Here is a 22,698-nt window from a genome sequence, read left to right on the forward strand (position 1 = left end):
GAACCCGGGAGGGGCGCACCCCCGCGCGTGTTGCCAGGCGCTTGCAGCCATTTTAGCACGCTGGATGGCGGCCTGCAGCCAGCGCGATTTTTGAATTACCACATCCGAGATGCTACTCAACCCGTTGCGCTCTATAAGAAGTTGACCAGACGGGTGCCAAAATGGTCCGTAAATGCTCGTTGTGGAAAAAAGAAAACGTTTTCCATACCCATAACGAGGAAATTTAAGCTTCGTTAAAACGCGGTCCTGAATACATGGACGTCTATGGGAATTTCAAGGGGAATTAGAATTAGAGGCGGAAACACGACGCAGCACTATGTCCGTGAAAGCGCCGTAAGCAATCTTTTTACTGCGGAGCAGTATACAGTCTAATCCACTTATAACAATTTCCAAGTGCCAAGGAAATCCCATCGCTAGAACCGATGATTGTTATATGCGGGTTGCTAAATAAAAAGACTGAGCAGAGACCAAAACATTTTATTTGCAGGCAAGCAAGGTGGCACTGCTACCCATTTGGGGAAAAGAAGCCATACTCGGTCAACTTTGTTTGCTGCACATGAAGCTGGCGCACATCTTTATCAAGAGCATCTATAGGTGCTTCACCTAGCTGAGCGAAGGGTCCTTGGTGGAAACGGATTCCCTGAGAGACTATCATGCGTTGGGCCTCCTGCGAAGATGCTACCCTTGTAGGCTGTGCAACCGCGTCATCAGAGTTGTCACTGCCACCGCTGTCCGCAGCACGTATCCGCGCAACGATGGCCTCTTCAATGAGGCACTCAGACGTTTCCAAAACATCGGCCCTGGCGTCTGATCTGCGGAAAAACGGAGGTAGTTGAAGAGGCACCCACGGGGCCAAAGCGGCGGAATCGGGAGGGGTGTTTGGAAGGAGGACTGTTCCCCTCTTCCTCTCGCTTCCTCGTAAGCGGCGCAGTTGACTAATTTTCTGAGGGGTGAACGGGATGCGCGGCGCATCACGATTCACGGCGCATGGTGTCGGCGTGGTTGGCGTGGAGAGCCGGCGGCAGCTCGCATTTTCGGTGCTTGCTGTAAGCGGATTCAATCGTTATATCCGATATCGCGGCACTGGAGCATTGTAATAAGCGGTTTATTTTCCCATGGAAAGCATACAGAAACGGACGGTGCCACAGATGTCCATCGTTGTATCCGATATATTGTTATAAACGGTATCGTTATAAGTGAACTCGACTGTACCTCTAACCAGCCAAGAATATTTTCGTGTCCGCGTCAGCAGAAAACTCCCAGGCTACTATTGTCTACACTAAGAAACATCCCAGGCTACCACTGGCTACTGGCTACACCCTGGCTACACAAACAAACTGTAGCAAGAGTGAGGGGAAGGCAGTGAGAGACGACGCCACAGCCGAATGCACGACCGGGTAAATATAGCCGGCCGTGGCCGCACGTACCGCCCTTCTCCTCACCCTTAGAAAGACGCTCCTTTCCGTTTTATTTCTGCCGACGCTTCTGCGTTCGGGGACCCACCCCGCGAATTCCAGGTAACGGCTGGCGGAGCCTCTGGTTTCACTCTTTGTAGATCCACGTGTTTGAATTCCAGTGACGCTGCATGGGTAATCGTTGTGAGTGTCTTTTACAGCTTCGTAGTTCAACCGCTTTCACAGCGTGGATTGGAGCGAATTTTTTTTAACAGCGAAGCTGTTTGCAAATTGTTAGAGTTTTTTGTCCCTAGTTAAATAAGCCAAGAAAATGCCGAGAGCTCGTGTGAGCGTGCCTCGCGGCGACCGCCTAGCGTTCCCGGCGCTCGTTTGTCAAGCCAAGCATGCCACTTAGGGAGACTGAAACTCCAGCGTACTTGCTCAGAACGAGAAAGACTCCAGCGTTCGCCGTAACCGTGGTAACACTTGCTGGGAACGAGAAAGACAAGTCATAGCGTACGTCCCTCCAAGGTGATGTCCAATGATTGTCCCTTCAAAAAAAAAAAAAAAAAATTAAGGGAGCTCACACTTATAGCAACACTGATGGAATATATAGGTCATTGCGGCAGCGAAGAAGAAAAAAAAAATCGGCTGCAATCTGGGACTTAAACCGCCGGGATGGTCGTGAAAGTTGCGTACAGCTTCACTACCTTCAGGTCTGACACGTTAGTGTGAGCTTCCCGCCCTTTTTTTTTTTTTCTGTGCGCACACAACGTTTCGTACGTTCGCCTGTCTCGCGGCGGAAATATCGATGCAATTAAGCATATGCCATCTAAAAGTTCTCGTCGCATCGCCGGGACACGTGCAAGAAACCGTCTTGCTAGCAAACAAAGCCTAACCGCACTTGCGCGACCGGTCCCGGCCCTTCTTGCTCGTGCAAATAAAAAAAAATTAAACTGCTCGAAATTTCTTTGCTCGAGCTATTCATCGTACTCCTGACATCAAAGGCGAAGAGTGGATGTGGAGGCTTTTTGGCGACCGACGGAGGGCACATCTTTAGCCATATTGATCACGGCGAACTCGTACCTGGATGGTTCATCGGACTCGCATGGCGGGAGAACGACCTCGTTAGAATGCGCATGTAGGCTGCACCTGCTCTTACCAAAGCTCGCCAGTGAAGCCTTACTGCACAGAGTAAGCCATCCAATTTTTTTGTTGGAATAAGGAGAGCGAGCGCCGTCGAGTGGGCAGAAAGGATAGCCCAGCCACATAGACAAGGCAAAACTTACTGCACTGCGATGTATTAACTGCCACTGTGTATAGCAGATTACCCCACACCTCCAGGGTCATTTGTAACTCATTAATGCACGCCAGGACACGCACACACAGTGATTGATTGATTGATTGTGGGGGTTTAACGCGCCGACGCAACGCAGGCGATGAGGCGCGCCGTAGTGGAGGATTTTGACCACCTGGGGATCTTTATAACGTGCGCCAAAATCTCGTACACACGGGCGTTTTTGCTTTTCGCCTCCATCAGAAAAGCGGCCGCCGCGGCCGGGAATCGAACCTGCGACCTCGTGCTCAGCAGCGCAACGCCTTAGCCACTGAGCCACCGCGGCGGGTACGCACACACAGTGAGTGGCGGTGTAGTGCCTGTAGGAGGCGAGGTATAGACCTTGTTTTTATTCCCCGCACGATCACTGAGTGCAACGTTTCTGTAGAGCCTGGTATATCTGACCATGAAATGGTTCACGCTTCCTTTTCGGTGCGGAAAAGATAGGTGAAATCGACGCATGCTCATCAGACTGTTAATGATGTTTTGCGCTCTGACGACGCAAGTGTGGTAAATTACCTCGAACGTAATTTTTCTGATTTCCACAGTGGCGACGTTACTGTGTTGTGGGATAAATTTGAGCAACTCTGTGTTTATTGCATCGAGAAATTTATTTCTTCCAAAGAAAAAAAAAAAAACAGCAAAAGGCGCGCCATGGATGACTCGACCAAGTATACACCTGAAGCGGAAAGCCAGACGGCTCAGGAAAAAACGTGCCGCTCCTGGCATTATCTCCCAAGTTCGTGTCTCCCTCTCAAAAGCCATTAAGCAAGCTAAAAACTTTTACTTTAACACTACCTTGCCCAACTTTATTATTGAAAATCCTCAGAAGTTCTGGGACTTTGTTAAGAGAGCGTAAACCCACTATTAATCAAATTTCCCTGAACGACCGCGTGATAGTGAGCCCGGACGCTGTTGCACAACAATTTAATGAATATTTCCATAGTGTTTTTTTTTCCTTTTCTCCCTGCCCCCAAACCACTGAAATTCACTTTCCATCTCCAGACGTCAATTTTATTTCCCAGGATGGTGTCCTCAGTTTGTTCCTGCGACTCAAAGTCAAATCCTCACCTGGTCCAGATAGCATACCAAATGCGTTTTTGCGGCGCTATGCCGAAACTCTGGCTAAGTTTCTAGTCATGATATGTCAATGTTCCATCAAATCAGCATCCTTGCCAATTTATTGGAAATTGGTTTTTAAAAAAGGGTGACCCGCAACTTATTCCGAACTATCGACCGATTTTTTTTACCTCCTCCTGCTGTAAAATGCTGGAACATATAATTACAACATGCATTACTAACTTTCTCGATGAACATCACATCTTATCACCATTTCAGCATGGTTTCAGAAAAGGGTTTTCTACCGTCACTCAACTTGTTGCTGTTGTTCATTTCTTTACATCTGTCCTTTATAAGGGTGGTCAGGTTGACGTCATCTTTTCAGATTTCCGCAAGGCGTTCGACCGTGTCCCCCATGATAAATTGATTCACAAACTGCAGCTCACCGGACTTCCAAATTACCTAATTGCATGGGTATCGGCTTACGTAAGGGACCGTAGACAGTATGTTGATGTAAATGGGCGATCTTACGACCTTCTTCCTGTAAATTCCGGAGTCCCGCAGGGCAGTGTACTGGGGCCCTTGCTTTTTTTAATTTATTGTAATGACATAGTGGATGTTATGCATGGCTCAGTCCAAATCCGCCTTTTTGCTGATGATAGCATTCTTTTTTCTAACATTCAATCCCAAAATAATCAGCTCGCTATAAACACGGCGCTTAGCAGTGTTCCTGCGTGGTGTAATAAATGGGGTATGGAACCTAACTTGGACAAATCGGTCTTTCTTCGAATTTCAAACAGAAAAAGGCCCCTTCTGTTTCAATATTCCGTTTCAAACCATGCTTTAATTGAAGGTAATAAATATAAATACCTTGGCATAACGTTAACAAACATCCTAAGCTGGAATGCCCACATTGCTAATGTAGCATCGCCCGCTTTTCGCAAATTGTGCCTTTTAAGGCGAAGCTCCACCTCAGGTCTAGCTGCTGGCGTAGAACACACTCATACGGCCTAAAATGGAATACGTGTGCGTTGTCTGGGACTCCCATACAAAAAAGAACATTAACTCACCTGAAAAAATTCAGAGACGTGCAGTGCGCTTCATATATTCCTTATATGGTAGAAATGTCACAGTTACTAAAACAATGCAAAACCATGGGATTGTAACCTTGGAATCACGACGAAAGTTTATTCGCCTTAAGTTGCTTTATTCTCTTACTAACCGCACGCTCGGTCTTGACCCCTCCCACTTCTTAATCCCTCTATCAACGCGGCGAACTCATCATTCACACGCTTTATCTCTCACGCCGTTTTTTGCTCGTACCGATTTGTTGAAATTTTCTTTCTTCCCACGAACAGTCAACGATGTGAATAACACTTCTGTAGAGGACCTGCTATCAGTAGAGCGCCTTGAACCCAATATTTAAAATGGATACCAGTCGTGCTTTAATCGTCATAGCCGCTTTTCTGTGTATTGTTTTGCTGACCGTTTTGTTGCATTTCTTCACTGTTCTGACCCATTGTTGTTCCTCTTGTTTTGTAATTGAGTTACTTATACTATCGATGTCTTGGCTCATCTTGTATATTTTGCAGTGTTTACACAAGATGCTTTTGTCGTTTTCTTTTTTATGTGTGCGATGTATGCACCCCGCCTGCTCGGGCTTATGGCCTGCAGTATTTCTTAAATAAAAGAATAAACAATACTATACGCACGGCCTGGGCGTCCAGGTCCGCCTGGCTGAAGAGGCGCGCCTCGGCCCCTGCGAGCGTGAGCAGGCCCCTGCGCGGGTGCGAGGTGACCTTGTAGGTGATGGCGGCCGGCCCCGCGCGCAGGTTCGTCTCCGCCGACAGGTTGGCCGAGCTCAGGGGCGCCGAGTCGCCGCGCCGAACCACCAGGCCCGTGTTCACCGACACCTGAAGAACGGAGGCGACGCCCGCGCTTCGACATTGTATCACTCTCAAAGTCGTTCCAGTAGTCCATGCAACTTCGCAATAGACAGGCGTGCTACAAGTTTCTGACGGCAATTTCAGGTGGCGCAGCCTGCATCAGAATCCAGGTGGTCGCCTGATCGCGTTCAATTTTTACCGGCTATAGATTAGGCAATGAATACAACCCCCCAACCTTCGGCCCAGCTTGTTTTCATAATTATTGTCTTGTATCTATGCACTGCTCTCGCAAATTTTCTTTTCTCAACTCAACACCGATTGTCTGTATGTTCTCATTTTTTAGCATCCCCCTCCAACCCCTCTATGTAGACATTCTGTTGTTCGCGTTACAGTGAACTGTGTTTACTACAGTGAGATAGTCAACCATCCATTGCACTCACGCTTCAGACGACTGGCCCAGCTCCACTTTTAGAGCGTCGGCCATTCATCACCATCATCATCATCACCATCATCATCATCGCCACCGTTGTCGTCGTCACAGTCGAGGCGTGCTCCACAGAACGTACGCGTGTACGCCAGGCGAAAATAAACCAAAGTTATTACCAGAGCGAACTATTAATGCCTTGCTTGATAATTATAACGACCATTTATAATAAGCATGGCCAAAATTTTTGGTAATTTACGGCAAAGCCGGCAGAAAATGCAAGACGAGCCCCGACGCTGAATAATTGGAAGTTCATGAAATGGCCTGCCTTGTTTTTCCATAGGCTGAGCTAGGATGATGTCACTTAGTGGCCCTTACATGAGCGTGTCCCCTCATCCACCACGATTGCCTCGCATTCCTAATGGTACACTTTTAATTTGCTTTTCATTCTTCAGCAAAGTTGGACGCTTTTAACGGCTCTGTTTTGAGCGACCTCTCCCTCGTCACAACCAACCCATGAAATTTGTAAAATAAAGTGCAATCATAACATGCTCACTCGCTACGAACATGGCGTAGTCGGAAGGACCCACTCAAACCCTATCCTATTTCAATACAGCCAGTCATTTATGCCCCACGCAAAGCAGTGCAGTAGCAAACCTCCCGCAGCTGCACGCACCCTGACGAAGGGCTTGGACGCCCGTATCTCGAGGACCCCGGACGCGTAGTACTGGCCGTCCGTCACCCACAGCACTGTGCGGCCTGTGGGCGCGCCGCTGTGCCTGCGCAGAGAAAGAGGCATAGAAACGCTTCCGGTTGGGAAAAGAAAGCCGCTGGCTTCAGTAGATGAACAATTATGGGTGAACAGGAATAGAAAAATGCCTTTCCATGCGCATAAAAGACGAATTGGTGCGTGGCGTGCACCCGCTCCCCCCAAACATTTTCGGATAATTAAGCGTCGAATACCACCGCCCGAAGAGCAACATTGTTGTGATTTCAAACTCCGACGCCCCAATAAGCATTTCACGACTTTGATTTTGCTCATAAATGTACAAAGGTGAATCGAGAAGTCGCGAGTGAACGCGTAACGGACGCGAACTGCTTGTGAACCTGCAGGCGAGATCCGGTTGTCTATCGTTCTCTTAGTCCGCCTGAAGTCAAGGGACCGAGATGAGCGCGAAAGGATTTCAATGTGGAACGCGTGCAGCATGAGCGTACATCCAAGAGGTTGTTCAGCATCCTCCGAAGTGTTGATAATTTTCTCCCTTGCTCGTCTGCCGGAGAAAGAGTTTGTAGCGGCCTCGAACAACTTCAAAAAAAAAAAAAAAACCGGAAATGAACCCTGTCCACGCCACTTTTCTGCATAGTAAAACCTCCATTCAGTAAATAGCACGAGAATAAATGTTTTGATGCGACGTAATATTTTAATTACCGCCAAAATAAATTCGGGGGAGGTGAATGTCCTCGTTCCTCCAACTTCTTCCGTTTCAGTGGTGTACAATGTAGGGACACAGCGCGAGGCAAAAACAGGGAAAGCAGACGGAACTTTTGTATCAACGCTGCCACGCCTCGTTACCTTAAACTATTCCATGTTGAATGAGAAGCCTGGGTGAATAAATGTATTGTTACGCCTATGTGACTTCCCCACCGCAAGCAAAAGACAGTCAGCGAATATAGCCGTCTTCGTAAGGAACGTGCACAATAGAAGTTGCACGATGTTTCCGAAGGTGCTCCCATTTCGTTTTTTTTTTTTCTCGAGATAACCGGCTGGCCGAGTGAACGTCAGTTTATTTATCGAGTCTTCCTGATCCGAACTATTTGTCGCGACAATAAGAAGCTGCGAAATAGACGTGGACACAAGGAGGGGAGCAGACAGATACGGCGCAGGTGGTAATGGTCCAATTACGTCATCTCACGTTCCTTGAGCAAGTAATACGGTGTGCTGCACGGCCGTTTCAGAGCCCTGCCGAATGCCTGCGAACCAGTTGTCTATCGAGTGCCCAACTGCGAACACAAGTGAGCGTTCAACTGTCAACTGAAAGTTGCCATGTAGCGCGGGCATAACACTTTTAGCGGCCTTCACTCGTCGCAGAAGCACATTTCTCGTCTCGGAAGTGCTTACCGGAAGATGATCTTTCCGGCGTCGAGGTCGGCCTGCGTGAAGTGGTAAACCTGCGCGGCCATGTTGTCGGCGTGGAAGAGCGCCCCGTTGGGCATGTCGCGGCGCGTGTACTGGATCTGCGCGGGCGGAGAGTCGGCGTCCTCGTAGCGCAGGTCCTGCGACGTCAGCGGCCGCTCGGAGTCGGCCACCACCTGGAACACCCGGTCCACCACGCGCACCGGAGGGTTGTCGTTGCGCATCGTCACCGACACCCTGCGTCAGCACGCGCGCCCAACGGACAGGGCAACGCAAGGGTTAGGGGGAAGACCGCCCTACCGGGTACAGAGTACAAACGCTGATGTCGAAGGAGGTGTTCAACTCCCATACAATGGCTTTCGCTAGCTGTTCACGCGGTTACGCAAGGTTCTTGCATTGTGTCAGGTAACTTTCGGATGAGTATACACAATATATAACATGCAGTGCTAACAGAGTGTTGTTTCGACAGCGCCAGGTACCCATTGAAGATGAATATGACAGACATGGTTTTACACCATCAGTTCATTTGACATCATAATTCGATGTAAGCCTCGCCACAGCGAAAAGTTACGTGCGTACTTCGCAAAATCCCTAAGCTCAGGACATATCTTCTCCGGCTAACGCGTATCTTCGGAGGCCAAAAAGCATAGGAAGATTTGAAAGACCATGTTATTGCTGTAGAAGCTCGTTGAGCACGCTGTAGAAGCACGCTGGTGGCAGTTCTTAAAACTATTCGCTTTCCACCCTGTTTCGGATGCATGGAGAATATCCAAAAAAGCGATAAAATGCAATTTTGTCGCTGTACACTCAGGAGAAAATAGTGAAATATTACGAGCATGGCTAGCTAAACTCATCGCAATGTCATATGGTGATCAGAAGTCTTATTTCTCAGTGCAAGATTTTTGCTTCCACAGAGAATTGCCTACGCGCGTACCACAGATGCGACGTCATAACACTTACCGTTAACACAAGGTTTTTTTTTTTTGCCAAAGTACGAGCTATTATCAAACGAAGAATGTCCAGGGAGAAAGGCAGCTCAGCCAAGAAAGGCGTTCCTGCCGGCTGTATCTCTTGCGTGTATTGCAGGTGTCCGTGGCACAACAGACCTGAAGGTTCCGTAGAGCAGGCGCTCCCCCTGCTCGTAGGCGACGAAGTCGAACTCGTCCTGGCTGTTCTCGGAGTCGTCGTGTCGGTACACCAGGCGGCCGGCCTCCATCTGCTCCGAGGTGAAGTTGCGCACGGCGCGCTGCTCGACGCGCTCGCCGTCCACGAGCCGCAGCTCGCCGTGGCTGGGCGGCCGCGTGACGTTGAAGCGCGCCCGGCGGCCCTGCAGCAGCGGCCGCAGTCCGCGCAGCGCCGTCTGGCCGCCCTCGGCCACGCTCAGCTCCTCGCTCACGAGCACGGCGTCCTTGGGCATGTGGCACACGCGGAACTCCTGGTCGCGGGCCTGGGCGCCGCCGGCCGTCGACACGCGGAAGCGGAACACGTCCGACACCCGCGTCAGGGCGCGCCGCTTGAGCTGGTAGCGCAGCGATCCCTGGTCCACCTGCAACGAAAGGCGTTACACTACGCGCCGAAGGCGTAACGCCAGCTCTTACTAGCAGGTGGAAAGCCTTGATGCTCTGTTCTGAGCAATGCAACTGGTTCGGGTAAAAAACTTTCGAACGTGTCACCTTCTGACATGTCTTTCACGGCCGGTTCGATATGATTGAAAGCGTGTGCATGAAACTGAATCTGGAAGAGGGAAAGCTGGATCCCCTCGCACGCTCCGCCCAAATTTCCAGGATAATCCCCCCTAGAAATAAAAATGCGGCCATGACCCTGGGTTCTCCCCATCCTGTCGGATGTTGCGCATATTTGTGTCCAACGTTACCCAGCGATTGAGAGAATGCCATGAAAATGGGCTACGTATGGTGACTGGACAACGTTCTTAAAATTGAAATTTCCCCCTCACTCTCACACGCTTCAAAAGTCGCTTTCACCTGCAACTGAGTAAAGTGGCTGCCAGCTGCCAGGACCACTTGATTGCCGTGCTGCTGTTGCGCGGAGAGGAGCAGGTTGCCGGCCTGCGGCGGCTGCTCCAGAGTGTAGACGACCTCTTCGGCGGTCGACGGCTTGGGCCACGAGGCGTACGTGAGGTGCGCAGCGCTCACGACGCCTTCAAGGACGCCCTCGAGGGTCAGCTGTTCGTTGTGAACCGCCTGGACGCTCTCGAAAGAGAGCCGGAATTCGAACGGCCCTGCTCGTGCACCCGCGCTTGATATCCAAAACTGGAAGCTGTCCGACGCCGACGAGGTCGCCGGGTCGTCGGTTGCTCCCTTGTCTGGCTCCAGCGGTGGCGGGTCGTCCGTCTTGGACCTGTCCACGTATCGGACCTTGCCGCGCTGGATGTGCCGCTGGCTGAAGTGTCCCACGGGAGACCACTGGCCGGTGCTCTTCAGTCGCTCCAGGACGCCGCGCCTAGGGGGTCTCGTCACCTGCGCACGAGGACATCCGGCGGTGTGTCACCTATACCATACTCCAAGTTTTCACCAATACAGGGATGACTAGAGCCACAGCAAACAACGATTAAAATGAAGTTATTGTAGAAACCCGTATAGACAAAATTAGTAATTGCAGGTCACGCACTGTTTCTATTCTTATTGCGTAGCTTACGTTCTAACTTTTATTTTGACTGCTTAGATAGCCTCGGCTGCCTTTTACTCGCAGAAACGTGCTTCTTTCCTTCATCACTGCTGCCACATGTACTTTGCAAGATGAATCGAATTACTTTTGTAGCGTGAGCTACCCTGGCCGAGGTTGAGCAGTTTGACGTGGCTTCTGGGGAGCCGTGCTGCGCATGCGTGAGCAGCAGTGACGTCACATGGCGCACAGAACGTTAGCTGTCCGGCGTTTCTCACACACCCCACGCGCCCAGCGTCTTCGCCGACCTCCGTTCCGCACGTGGTGGCCCGCTCCACTCGATGATCATTAGAGGGGTGGCCGGGTGTGGAACCGATGGCTAGTGCGGCGCAGCGACACCGGCGTGCGCCTGTGGAACCAGCTTAGCTCTGGGGCGATTGGGGATGCTGCGCCGGAGCCGCTTGACAAATATATACGTGTGTCACATAATGCGTATACCGTGTGTGTGTCATTGAAGCAGCAGTTAGCATGATAATCAGCTAATCCTATACAACCAGGAAAGCTAAGAATAACCAGCTGAACCTTAGCTCACGCTACGTACATCCTGGTATAGCCGAGCTAAGCCACCGCAGTTTTTAAATGCAGAGCATTTCAGTAACTCACGATGTCACCCGCGTTGACGTCCGTAGTCCGCACCGTCGTTGTCCCAACTATATATAAAAAAAATACTATCCGGCGCCCGGTTTCGATCCCTCGACCCTGCGGGCGGAACGCAATGTACATGGTGCTCTACCCACTGCGCCACAAAGCCGACACAGAATGGGACGCTACGAACGCGCCTTATATCGTTGACTCATTCAAATTACTGCTGACGAGCGCTCTGTCGTCAGCAGTTGCCACAAGTGCAACAACATTAACGTAACGCAAACTACTTAACGTCGTGCGCCCCCGGAAATGCTCTGAATTTGATCGTGCCCCTCGCGAGGGGGATGTTTCACTGCGTCTTCTCTCGGTCGCGGGACCCGTGGCGCCATCTGGCGGAGGCGCGGCACAACTCGTAGCAGTTTGAAAAGGATGCGGCGCCAGCCAGCTGTGTGTGTGCGTGCCGCACTTGTACAAATGGCGAGTGGATTGGCTGTCCACAGAGCAAAGCATTCGTGCAAGTAAGCCGTTGCAGTCAGTCAGTCAGTCAGTCAGTCAGTCAGTCAGTCAGTCAGTCAGTCAGTCAGTAAGTCAGTCAGTCAGTCAGTCAGTCAGTCAGTCAGTCAGTCAGTCAGTCAGTCAGTCAGTTAGTTAGTTAATTAACAACTCCGCAAGCATTTGCGTTTCTTGCTTTGTAAACAAAGCGAAACACGCAAGAATTTTTTTTTACAATACACACGTGGAGACGGCCACGGACCAGCTGACGAAGTCGGATCAGCCGGGGCGAAAACGCGCTACCAAAGGATTTGCTCTACGCGACTGTGCCGTCGCAAGATGACGACGAAAGAAATGCCGGCGAATACTTCACTGAATGATGATGATAAATTCTTTTATTAGGAAGGGGAGGACCGGAGGTCACTGGAGGGGGAAGAGGGGGAATATGGAGGGAGGTAGACGCCCACTAAATCACGCTCGCCAGGCCACTGGCAACGCCAAACTGGGCTAAGGTCACCAGGTGTTGAGGATGTTCGAGAATTTCCGTATGTAATGCTTCTATATCTGAATTTTGAAAAGCATTATGGTTCAGTCTATGAATATCAAAAGCGGAGCAGTGCAGACTTTAATAATCTTTGCTTCACAGTGCCGTCATAAACGAATTCGCACTGCTGGGGTCCGGCTGCTCCCCCTCTCCTGGGATCCGCTGTCAGTGTGGAAAGAAGCTAGGTCGACCACCTGCAACTCTATTGTTCATCTAGCCTATCATTACTAGTGCAAGCTATGCCAATTTTGGGAGCAAATTTCTAAATTACCTGGTGGGTACACAGCAGTAATTTCTTGCTGAAGTGCTTTCTGACCCCATATTTTTTTTTTACACGCGCATGCTGTGGGAAGGGATATCTCAAAGCCAAAGCTCAGTTTCGGCGACAAGCGCGGTCTCTAATTTTTAGAAATGTAGCTTATTCAGCCTATTCAGCTTACACGGCCTACATTCAGCCCTAACACGCCTAGCAACGTTATATATACTTCAATACCCACGTCGTTGCGTACCCGCGTCGCCCCCTCCCTCTGCTATGCATGATCCTTAGCGCAAGCGAGTTATAAACCGAAAAATGCGGGAGGCTTCACAAGTTAGGATTCATGATTGAAGCTTCACCCAGAGAAAGCACCGACGGGAAATTGCCCGAGGAAGGCTAATACTGCTTGCACGTGCACCGTGCACCCTCATTCGCCTCGTCCTGGGGTGCATCGACGTAAGGTGAAACTAGTTGAACGAACTCGCACTAGCGATATCAAAAAGCCTCGTTTTCTTCGAGATGGGAGTAACGATCACTCCTGTGAATATTTTTGCCCGATTAGTAAATATATGCTCTGCACCCACTGAGGATCCATGGAGAAATATATCTCTTTTAAGCTTCTTTTTGCAACCAATGCTCTAGGAATTACACCACGCGAAAAAAATCGTCATTCGCCAAAACGAAGCAGCGCCGCAAAGACGCCTTATGTATGATATCCAATGACTGGCGGATTTGACTGCCATTCTAGACCGACGAATCTCATTCCAAAAGGCACGAGAGGGAAATCGCAGTAACCAGTGGCCATGTCGCTTGTCACGTGCGAATGACCGCGTCGCGTGCCTCGCTAGAGAGAAGCCGTATTACGGCACCGTCCTTTACCAGCTACGCAGCGGAACGACCTTGAATGTCGTTGGCGCCTTGAACATCGACGTGCTCGCGCAAACGGAAACTCGGCTCCTCCAATTCACGGCGGAGTGCAAGCTCGTCCTACTAGTCAGCGTCCCTGACGTACCAACTACCACCAGGTGCACTACGTGGATAGACATGGCCTTCCTTCGTTACTGAAGTTACAACGCGTTCTTACTTCCCATATATCCCGCAACACTGGTACGATGCGATGGGATCATTCAAATCCCTTATAGCCAGCGCTGCGATGCTCCTACCCCCATTCCCTATCAGTGGATGCGGGGGTTGGGGCGCAGAAACACCAAGTGCTCACCTCGTAGCGTATTTCGAGTGCCTGGTCGGGGGCGTTGGTGGTGGCCGACAGGTTGGCCGCGCTGATGGCCGCCCACCCGCCGCGGGCCACCATGAGGCCCGTGTTGTTGGCCAGGGACAGGCTCAGCTCGAAGGCCACCACGCGCAGCACCACGGTCTGTGTGCTGTCTCCCTGGCTGCTGGCGCCGTCCGAGACCCCCAGCGCCACGTGCGATTCCGCCTCGCGTCCCCGGTGCACGAAGCTCACCAAGCGCCGGTCGATGTCCTCCTGCGCGCACGGCGAAAATCCCGCCTTCTGGACTGATATGCTCGACGACGCTTTTCAAAGAACGCAAGGATGAGGAGCGGTATAAGAAAGCCGTTCCTCCTTTGATGAAATTCCGCTGGTTCGTACGAGATGCGGGGCAGCAATCCCTGTCTTTGTTCAGTAATGTCACGAGTTTGAATCCCGATCGGGATCACAATTCGCGGCAGTTACCTTGAGGAGTCAAACCTGGGATCGAACTTCGCTCTTTGTGACTTAGGGTCTTAGATTGGGGAAAAACGACATTACCTATACTTCAACAGAAGGTTAGAGACAGTATAATGTTTCCGCCACTGCACAGCCGCATTGAGCAGTAAGATGCAATTACCCGAGAACTTTTCTTTTCTCACGGAACAAAAAACGGTCACTGAGAGGGTAATAAGGGTGACAGGGACGGCTACCACGCCGAAGGTCCCGATTCCTTTTCTGTCAACATCAGAAATCTTCTCAAGTAACTCATCTGGCCAATTCTATAGCTGCAGGAAACCATCTTAAGAACAAGGAATCGCGCATCTTCCGGAACACCGTACTGAAACTCAATTGCTTTGAACATGAAGAGCTCTCCTTGCCGACTAGTCATCCGCGGTCCCTAGCTTCACACTCGCATCCCGTTCTTTCGTGCCATAGCGGTGTGCACGGGAGCGCCATTAATCCGGCCATGGCACAGCCTGTGAGTGCACGTGCCTGTGTGAAGGTCCTGAGCGGCTCCCCGGGCCTGTCGGCGTGCTCCATGAAGCCGTCCTTGTCGCCTTCGCCCAAGCTGAGCACGGTGTAGACGAGCTGCGACGCCTCGGTGTCCTCGTCGTCCGCGTGCAGAAGGTCGGAGGAGAGCAGCTTGCGCGTACCCTTGGCCAACCGGAGCTGCTTGCCCGGTGGAACCTGCGGTGGGCAGGGGGACGAAAGGAGGAGGGAGGAAGGTGAGCGCACGTGCGTCCCTTTGCAGTTTTAAAGACGACAGTCTTTCTTGGGCTACTTAAACCAAGAAATTTTGGTCTGTCTGTATGTCTGTCTGTCTGTCTGTGACTTGATTCAGCCACCCGGCCAAAGTGAAACAAAATCTGCGCAATAGTCTTATATACCCACAGCCAAATCTAAACGTCTATATCCGGGGTAAATGTTCCCACTCGTCAACATTGTTGAACAAAAACAAGACATTACGCAAATATAAGACAACAAATTATACATAAGTGATACTTGCAGTGCTCCTTTATAAAAAAATCATAGATGTTTGATTTTTGCGAAATGAAATACTACATCTACTGCAGAAAAAAAATCACACTGTCGCCTGCTGTCGCCCACGCCACAATAGCGTCTGGCGGCATTTTAAGAATTCAAGCGGCAACAGTTACGAAAGGTTCCACTAGATAGGTTTTTTTTTCTGTTTTTTCGGGCAGCGCTGTTACCACTAGTCGCTGCGAGCTGATATGTGGTTTTATAATAAATTCTCTTCCCACACTCTGCTTGGAACGCACGTGGAGTAGGGCAACGGGGATCTATAAACGTTGCAGTAGAGCCTCGATTCACGCGCGTCTCCGCCGTACGGCAGCGCTGGCACCGAGGCACCCGGCATGGAGCAGTGGAACGCGGTAAATGTACATTGATTTGAGAAAACCTTTAGCGTGTTTACCTCGGTAGGAGCGCGACGCAAGAGGAACAACATGAGGGGTGAGCGGGAAAACGAAGGGAGGCATTTACTTGGCAAATGTCGGCAAAGACTATCGTCTTTTGTCGACATTTGCAACGAAAGGAGCAGATACGCGGCCAATTTTTTTCGTTCGGTCGACGCCAAGTATGGGAGCACTTGGAGCGGTGCAAATAGCCCGCAGATATGCCTTTTTCTCTCCGTCGTATTTGTTAACATAGCCAGGCTGCGTGGTAGAATTATTGGAGTCCTGCCTCTGTTGCAACTTAGTACCGTGCTTCTCCCCAGTGGTGTCACAAAGTTCTTTGTTGTCAATTCAAGACTGCGATTCTCGCTCCCCTCACCCCTCCACTACACCCCCGCATACATTTTTTTGCGGGTATATGTGCTAGGCGTCGCAGCCAATGAGAAGTTTAATTGCCTCCCACAGACGCCAGACACCGGCAATTTTACTTCACGGTATATTTGATGTTTTCGAATTGTTATAATAGCACAACAAAGTAGTTGCTATTGGGCGGGTTGAAGCATGTTAGACTAGTAAATACTGCGAAGACAGACTATGTGGCGTTGTCCTTTTCTTGCCTCGGCCCGTACGTTTTTTTTGCGGAAAAATAATTGACACGTGGGCGGGGAAGACTTTGGTAGTTCGCACGAGACCCTCTAGGGCGCCAGTAACCTTCCAAAACGTTCGATCGAAAATGTTAAGTACGGCGGCGGGCGAAACGATCGGAACGGGCCGCAGTGAAGGGCAAAGCACGCACCTTGACCCTGGGCGCGTCGTTGACCGGAGATATGAGCACGTGGAGAAGGAAACGCCGGCGCTCTTGGAGCGCGGCGGGAAGGCTAAACGTGCGTGACTTGAACTCGAGCTCGAACACGGCCGAGTCCCTGTGGTTTTCGGAGCCATCGTGCGTGTAGCGAACCTTGTGCGTGGCCAGGTCGGCCAGGGTGAAGACGTTGTCCGGCGTGCCGCGGTGCCACACCTCGATCTCGAGCGCGCCGTGCTTGGGCGCGTCCATCACGTGGAACATCACTCCGGTGTCACTGATGCCCAGCTCCCGGTAGTCGACCAGCAGCCGGATGTGCTCGGTGGTCACCAGGTCGCTGCCGCCTTCCGCCACGCGCAGCGGGGACAGCGCCAGCAGCTGGTCCAGCGAGGACGCGTACACCCTGTACGGACCCGTGAAGTTTTTGCGAACGCAGTCGAGCTGCTGCTCGCCCCCACCGTCGGCGGCAGCGCAGAGGCACTTGAATCCGTCCGTGCCTTCCTGGACGCAGCGCGCGCCCGGAAGGCACGGCTCGTGGAGGCAGGGGAACTCCCAGACGCAGTCCGGCTTGAGGCCCCTCGTGACGATGGCGTCGGGGAGACCCGCTGGCGCCTCGTTGACGCGCAGGTGGCGCAGGCAGCCGCGCAGCGACGTCTCCGACTGGAGGCCGTGCTGCAGCACGGCACGGGACTGCACGGAGACGTCGAGGCCGCCCAGGTAGAAGGGGCCGGACAAGTCGAAGAACTGATTCCGGCCCAAACCCGTCCTCAGAGACTGCACGTTTCCGTCGACGCTGAGCTCGACGTGCGACGATCCGAACTGCAACCCGAGGCGGTGCCACCGGCCGTCGTTGACGGATGCCTCGCTTCGCAGGGTCACGACCTGGGGCGAATAGAATAGGAGGCTGAATTTTGGAAAGGAATCCTCCAAGCCTAGATTTCAGTGGAATAGGCTCGGAAGCGACGAAAACATTGCGACATGGCGGGGATGTCACAATTACGACAGAATAAGAATAAAAAAAAATATAAAAAAACAAGGCTAGCTTGATAGTGCCAACGAAGACGGGAAAGCATCGAAGCATAACGGCACAATGTACTCATCGGCTGAACTCAGCAGCGATAGTCAGCAGCGATAGTGCCGTTGGCTCGTTATTGTTACGCCAGCTGCGCAGCTCCTTTTGACGGCGTGGGGCAGCCTTCTTTCTTTTTCGGACTTCGTGGGTCGCGTGAGCGACGCCGCTCTTGCAAATATCTCATGAGGGCCTCCTTTCTCTGGTTTTATTAAGCTATCTTGCCCTTTTTCGACAGGCACTTGAACGCAGTGATTTTAATTTGATTTTGTCACAACTGAATAAATTAACACAGCAGAGCTACTCTAGTTTACGTGCCTGCGTTTTGCCTTAGATAAACTTGACGTTTTGCTTGACTTAATAATGCTTACATGTATGAACCGTGCCATCAGTGACAACAGTTGAGAAGTTGTTTGCCTACACATACCTTGTCTCCATACACATTGTGGTGGATTAAGAGTTCTCTTTGAAGCGAAGCACCGTAGGGGCTCGGGCTGTCGGAATCTCATGTCATCGTCGCCTTATGTCGTATTCTCATGTAGTCATAGTCACGGTACTAAAACGCCGCGACACTTGTTTTCTAACGCCCCGCACTAGAACGTAAGAAATACATGGGGCGAGGTCCAGTTTACTGACATTATTTTTTTCATCAGTACAATGCCCGTGAGGGAAAATAGTGGGCCCACTGCGATGAGGAAGAGGAGGTACACAGTGGCTCTAGTATATCCTCTCCCGGATAACCTAGGGCGCAGCTGGTGGAAAGCTTGTCTAGGCTGTACGTGTAACTCGAAAGTGACTATCTGATATACAGGTTAGAATGGCACTAGGTTGCAAAAAAGCATGGCAGCATCCTTGAACCCCGAATATTTAATACTAACTCATTGATGATGATTTAGGGTTTTATGGCGCAAGGCCGTAATACTAACTTATGTATGTATGTATGTATGTATGTATGTATGTATGTATGTATGTATGTATGTATGTATGTATGTATGTATGTATGTATGTATGTATGTATGTATGTATGTATGTATGTATGTATGTATGTATGTATGTATGTGTGTGTATGTATGTATGTATGTATGTATGTATGTATGTATGTATGTATGTATGTATGTATGTATGTATGTATGTATGTATGTATGTATGTATGCATGCATGCATGCATGCATGTGTGTATGTATGTATTTATTGCACAAAAGAAAGAAAGGAAGGTCCACCAACAGGCGTAAATTGTCTCGCCTAGGGGCTTTGAAAGTGTTAAATTTGGTCTACCAGGGGATTCCCGCCAGTGTTCATTAACCCCGTTTAAGGGAAAAAAATTGAAGTTGTTCCACTTAACATGAAAGCTGTCGGAAGTGCAGAGCAGTTATTCGTTGTAGGAGCTGTTGCACCATTCTCCGCTCTTTGCTACTACGCCTCCCGCTCTTCCCCTCTATGTCTCACTCCTCTCCGAATGAATGAACAGAGTTTTGTTCAATGCAATTTCTCGCTCTCGCCTTCGCATCGCTCGCGCGCCTTCTCCTTTCAGAACGCATAATTTTCCTTTCCTTCCCATCATTTGGACAGCTCTCATTCTTTTTTTTTATCTTTTGTTTCTTATTCTACCTAGAACAGCACAAGCGGGAGTTTTGTTCTTTTTGTGCTTGCTTTCATCTCGCACGGGCTGAAACCTTTGTGCGCCATTTTGAACTAGTTACTTTTTTCTTCAGCCGCCACTTTTTTTCCCCTCGCTTGCTATCGTGAAAACCAACCCAATGAGCATTCTTAGCTAAATTGACGCAGGGGCTGCCGGTTAATTACATATATTTTCCCTCAGATGCACCTGCAGTTTTCTTTGCGCTAAATGATGCGGACGTGTATGACAAGTGTCAGCGGTTCCAGCAGTTTCGAACGGTTCTGCCTATTTAAAACTCTTGTTCAAGTATCCCCGTAACGTTTGACGGAAAGGCTCAATCGAGGGACAAGCATGTATCGTTTCGAAGCCTTTGTATGGGTGTGTGACGCCGAGGGACTCTGTCTGGGTGCGTAACTCCACGTGATTGCAGGGGCTAGATAGCGCGAACGCAGACGAGCTACGACGACAAGCCCGGCCTCTAATACGCACTGTACCTAAACCCGATTTTTAACCAACTAGAAGAACGAATTCCGAAAACAATGTTCAAGAATGTGTTCAAGTTTTGGGAGCGGTGCATCCTCCATGCTGCATCCTCCTGTAAAGCGTGCACTCTCACAAACTCTACACTTATGCGGCAAAGCCTACTTAAAAAAAAAATTGATATATTTGTAAAGTGTGCACCGCCACAAACTTTACAGCTCTGCGGCAAAGCCAACTCACGGAGCTCTTTTGGGACATTTAGGTATCTTTATGATAACTCCATAATTTTCAGTGAATTCAATTGGGCGAGCATTCTTCCACTCGCCACGCCCCCAATCTCTTTGATTCCTCTCTCTTTTTACCACATATTCATCGCTAGGATCTCTTTCATTCTATTCCGTCCACTCAAAGCAAAGGGTTCCCCACACTCCTCACGTACACGGGAACCAACTCCTCATTTCTGTGTTCTCCTACTTGCAGAACGAGCAAGGACTGGGATTGTTGGGTTTCACTTTGTTGATTTAACACTTCGGAAACCGCTCGTGCAAGCAGTGGAAAGACACAAACGTAATGGCGGAAGGTAAGGAAACAGCCGTACTTGATACCTCACCTTTGGCCAAACCTCTGTGACTTTGCTTTGGTCAGATACACTCAATCGACAAGAGCGGCTTTACAGACTATATCCTGAGCGAAAGTGTTGGTTCCTACGCGACTTTAAAGAAAAAGAGACCTTGCTGCATAAGCATTTACCCACATTTGGTGCAAATAGTCTCGCATTTACCCGCAAATACCTGCCTTTAATGTTGGTACGGCCCGGGTAGAGCGGTATTTAGAGAATTGTACTTACAGTATTAATTTACAAGTTGCCGCTTACAGAAGGCACGGAAGAAGAGAGCGCCGCGCAAGCAAGGAACCGAACTACAAGCGCGTCCCTGTCAGCGTATTCTTCATCTTCCCACCTAGATAATTATCAAACTTCGGCACTGCGCATCTAGTGCAATATTTACAGCAAATGTATCAAATGTCTCGTAACAATATTACGCGGGGAAAGCCCAGATCGACCTTTGTGTCATTGTCCTGTAGAAGCGATAGACCCCTTGCTTGGCATTTGTCCACAGCACAGCAGTGAGTGAAATGACCTTCATGCAGCTTTGCTACGCTTGGACATTTGCCTTCTGCCTGAATAAAAGATTTTGGGAATCTCGACTGACGCTGCGAAACAAAAAACGCCTTAAACACGCTTCTACTGTATCATAACGAACCCTGTCCAGACATCAGTTTTAGGACACTGACTCACATATACTGCATATTTTTTTTCAATATTTTATTTCTTTATATGGGTATGGCTCATGTGTTGTCAGTTGGGGTGTGGCAGACTGTTTTCGCGCCTCTTTGCGTATTAAATGTGCCTTGTGTGTATTGTGGGGATCGCGACTTTCACGCGAACCCCTTTCTGGCTAGCTTCCCATCGCGGCCGGCATTGCACAATGCGCCTCGCTCGCACGACGGGAGCCATACGGGATGGCGCCAGCGAACGGAGGGTTCGTTGTCGCCAGGGTGGAGGCGCTGACCCTTTTCCCCTCTGCCTTACCCGAGAACCAGTTCTTCCTCTGCACTAGCGCCACGGTTCGGCGCGGTCTGGTGGGATGTCACATGACGAGACGACGCTCTCTTGTCTTGGGGATCCGGTAGCGCGCGGACGTTTCGGCGCGCTGGCCTGACCTGGGGAGCGCGCCACAAAGGACGCGTCCGGACGAGCTGCGAGACTGCAATCGCACTCGCACGCGCAGCGCTCCGCTTCTACGATATGCCATCGGTGAGTCGAACCATCTCGATCTCTAGCGTTGTTTAATGCCTCGCTCCCAGTGTTACCGTTATGGCCTACGATTAGTCTGTATGCAGTATATTTGATTTGCACTTTGCAATAAATGCTGCCATTGGTGTTTTGCCCTTGTTGCCCCTGCCTGTGTCTGTCTCCGCAAACAACGGACCCGTCCGCAGCCGGCGCTCGCAAGGCATGTTCGCTGAGCGCGGATGGCTGCGGGGTGGGAAATAACTAGTGTGTGAAACGTAGCATCCCACAGTATATAGTAGATGATGGGTTGTTTTCGTTCCTGTCCTTGACATCCATATTCATCTTTCTCTAGTAACCCGTACCTTTGCCCTAGTGGGAAGTAGCAGAGTTAAGAATAGTGTCTACCACAGATATCTTCCCCTTACAATGAATATTTTCTGTCATTCCTGGAGCCACGGAAAGGTCTTAAATGGAAACACGCCTAACTAATTACAGTGTCAACAAAACTGGTTCTGCCCAGGCTTCGCAGCCGCCATCGTGTCCTGCCGTTGTTCCCAAGTCGCATCGCCATGCGGTCGGCAACGAAAGAGTTAGGGAAGGCGGGAGAGTGCTGACCCCGTTTCCCTGGTTGAGGGATGCCACGGGGTGTCCCTGTATCACTTCTAGCGCCACGAAGTCCTCCTTGGACGGCGGGCCAGCGCAGTAGGCGACCAGTGCGAACGGCGCCTGCGTGCGGACCTCGACCGCAATGGTGCCGCCAGTGCGGGCGCTAAGGCGAGGCAGGGCCAGGTACGCATCGGGCTCGACAAGGCTGAAGGGCTGGTCGCGGCTCGCCGAGAACTCCTCGCTGCACTCGCCCCACACGACACCCACGGACGACGCGGCCGGGGACTCGAACAGCTCCACTTCGTTGAACACCACGTCCGCCATGCAACTGCATTAAAAAAAAAGCCGGGGGGACGTCATCATCTGCGACGTTCATGAGCGCAGAGAATTTTTTCCGCTGACTTGTT

The 22,698-nt window shown here is 50.6% G+C and overlaps 1 protein-coding gene across 2 annotated transcripts in view; it reads right to left on the minus strand.

Annotated features, from left to right (window-relative positions):
- The window catches only part of LOC144170586 (chondroitin sulfate proteoglycan 4-like), a 122,568-nt gene that overhangs the window by 17,701 nt on the left and 82,169 nt on the right, over positions 1–22,698 (minus strand). For both annotated transcript variants that reach the window (XM_077700473.1, XM_077700472.1), the window contains exons 3-11: positions 22,301–22,619; positions 16,718–17,605; positions 14,999–15,193; positions 14,012–14,278; positions 10,216–10,710; positions 9,340–9,779; positions 8,219–8,470; positions 6,776–6,878; positions 5,502–5,702 (exon numbers count right to left, since the gene is read on the minus strand). In XM_077700473.1, coding sequence (XP_077556599.1) covers positions 5,502–5,702; positions 6,776–6,878; positions 8,219–8,470; positions 9,340–9,779; positions 10,216–10,710; positions 14,012–14,278; positions 14,999–15,193; positions 16,718–17,605; positions 22,301–22,619 — 3,160 coding nt within the window. The remainder of the gene's footprint in view (positions 1–5,501; positions 5,703–6,775; positions 6,879–8,218; positions 8,471–9,339; positions 9,780–10,215; positions 10,711–14,011; positions 14,279–14,998; positions 15,194–16,717; positions 17,606–22,300; positions 22,620–22,698) is intronic.

This window comes from Haemaphysalis longicornis, unplaced genomic scaffold (genome assembly GCF_048455015.1).
Source record: "Haemaphysalis longicornis isolate Haplotype H1 unplaced genomic scaffold, Haemaphysalis longicornis Haplotype H1 scaffold_2, whole genome shotgun sequence".
NCBI lineage: Eukaryota > Metazoa > Arthropoda > Arachnida > Ixodida > Ixodidae > Haemaphysalis > Haemaphysalis longicornis.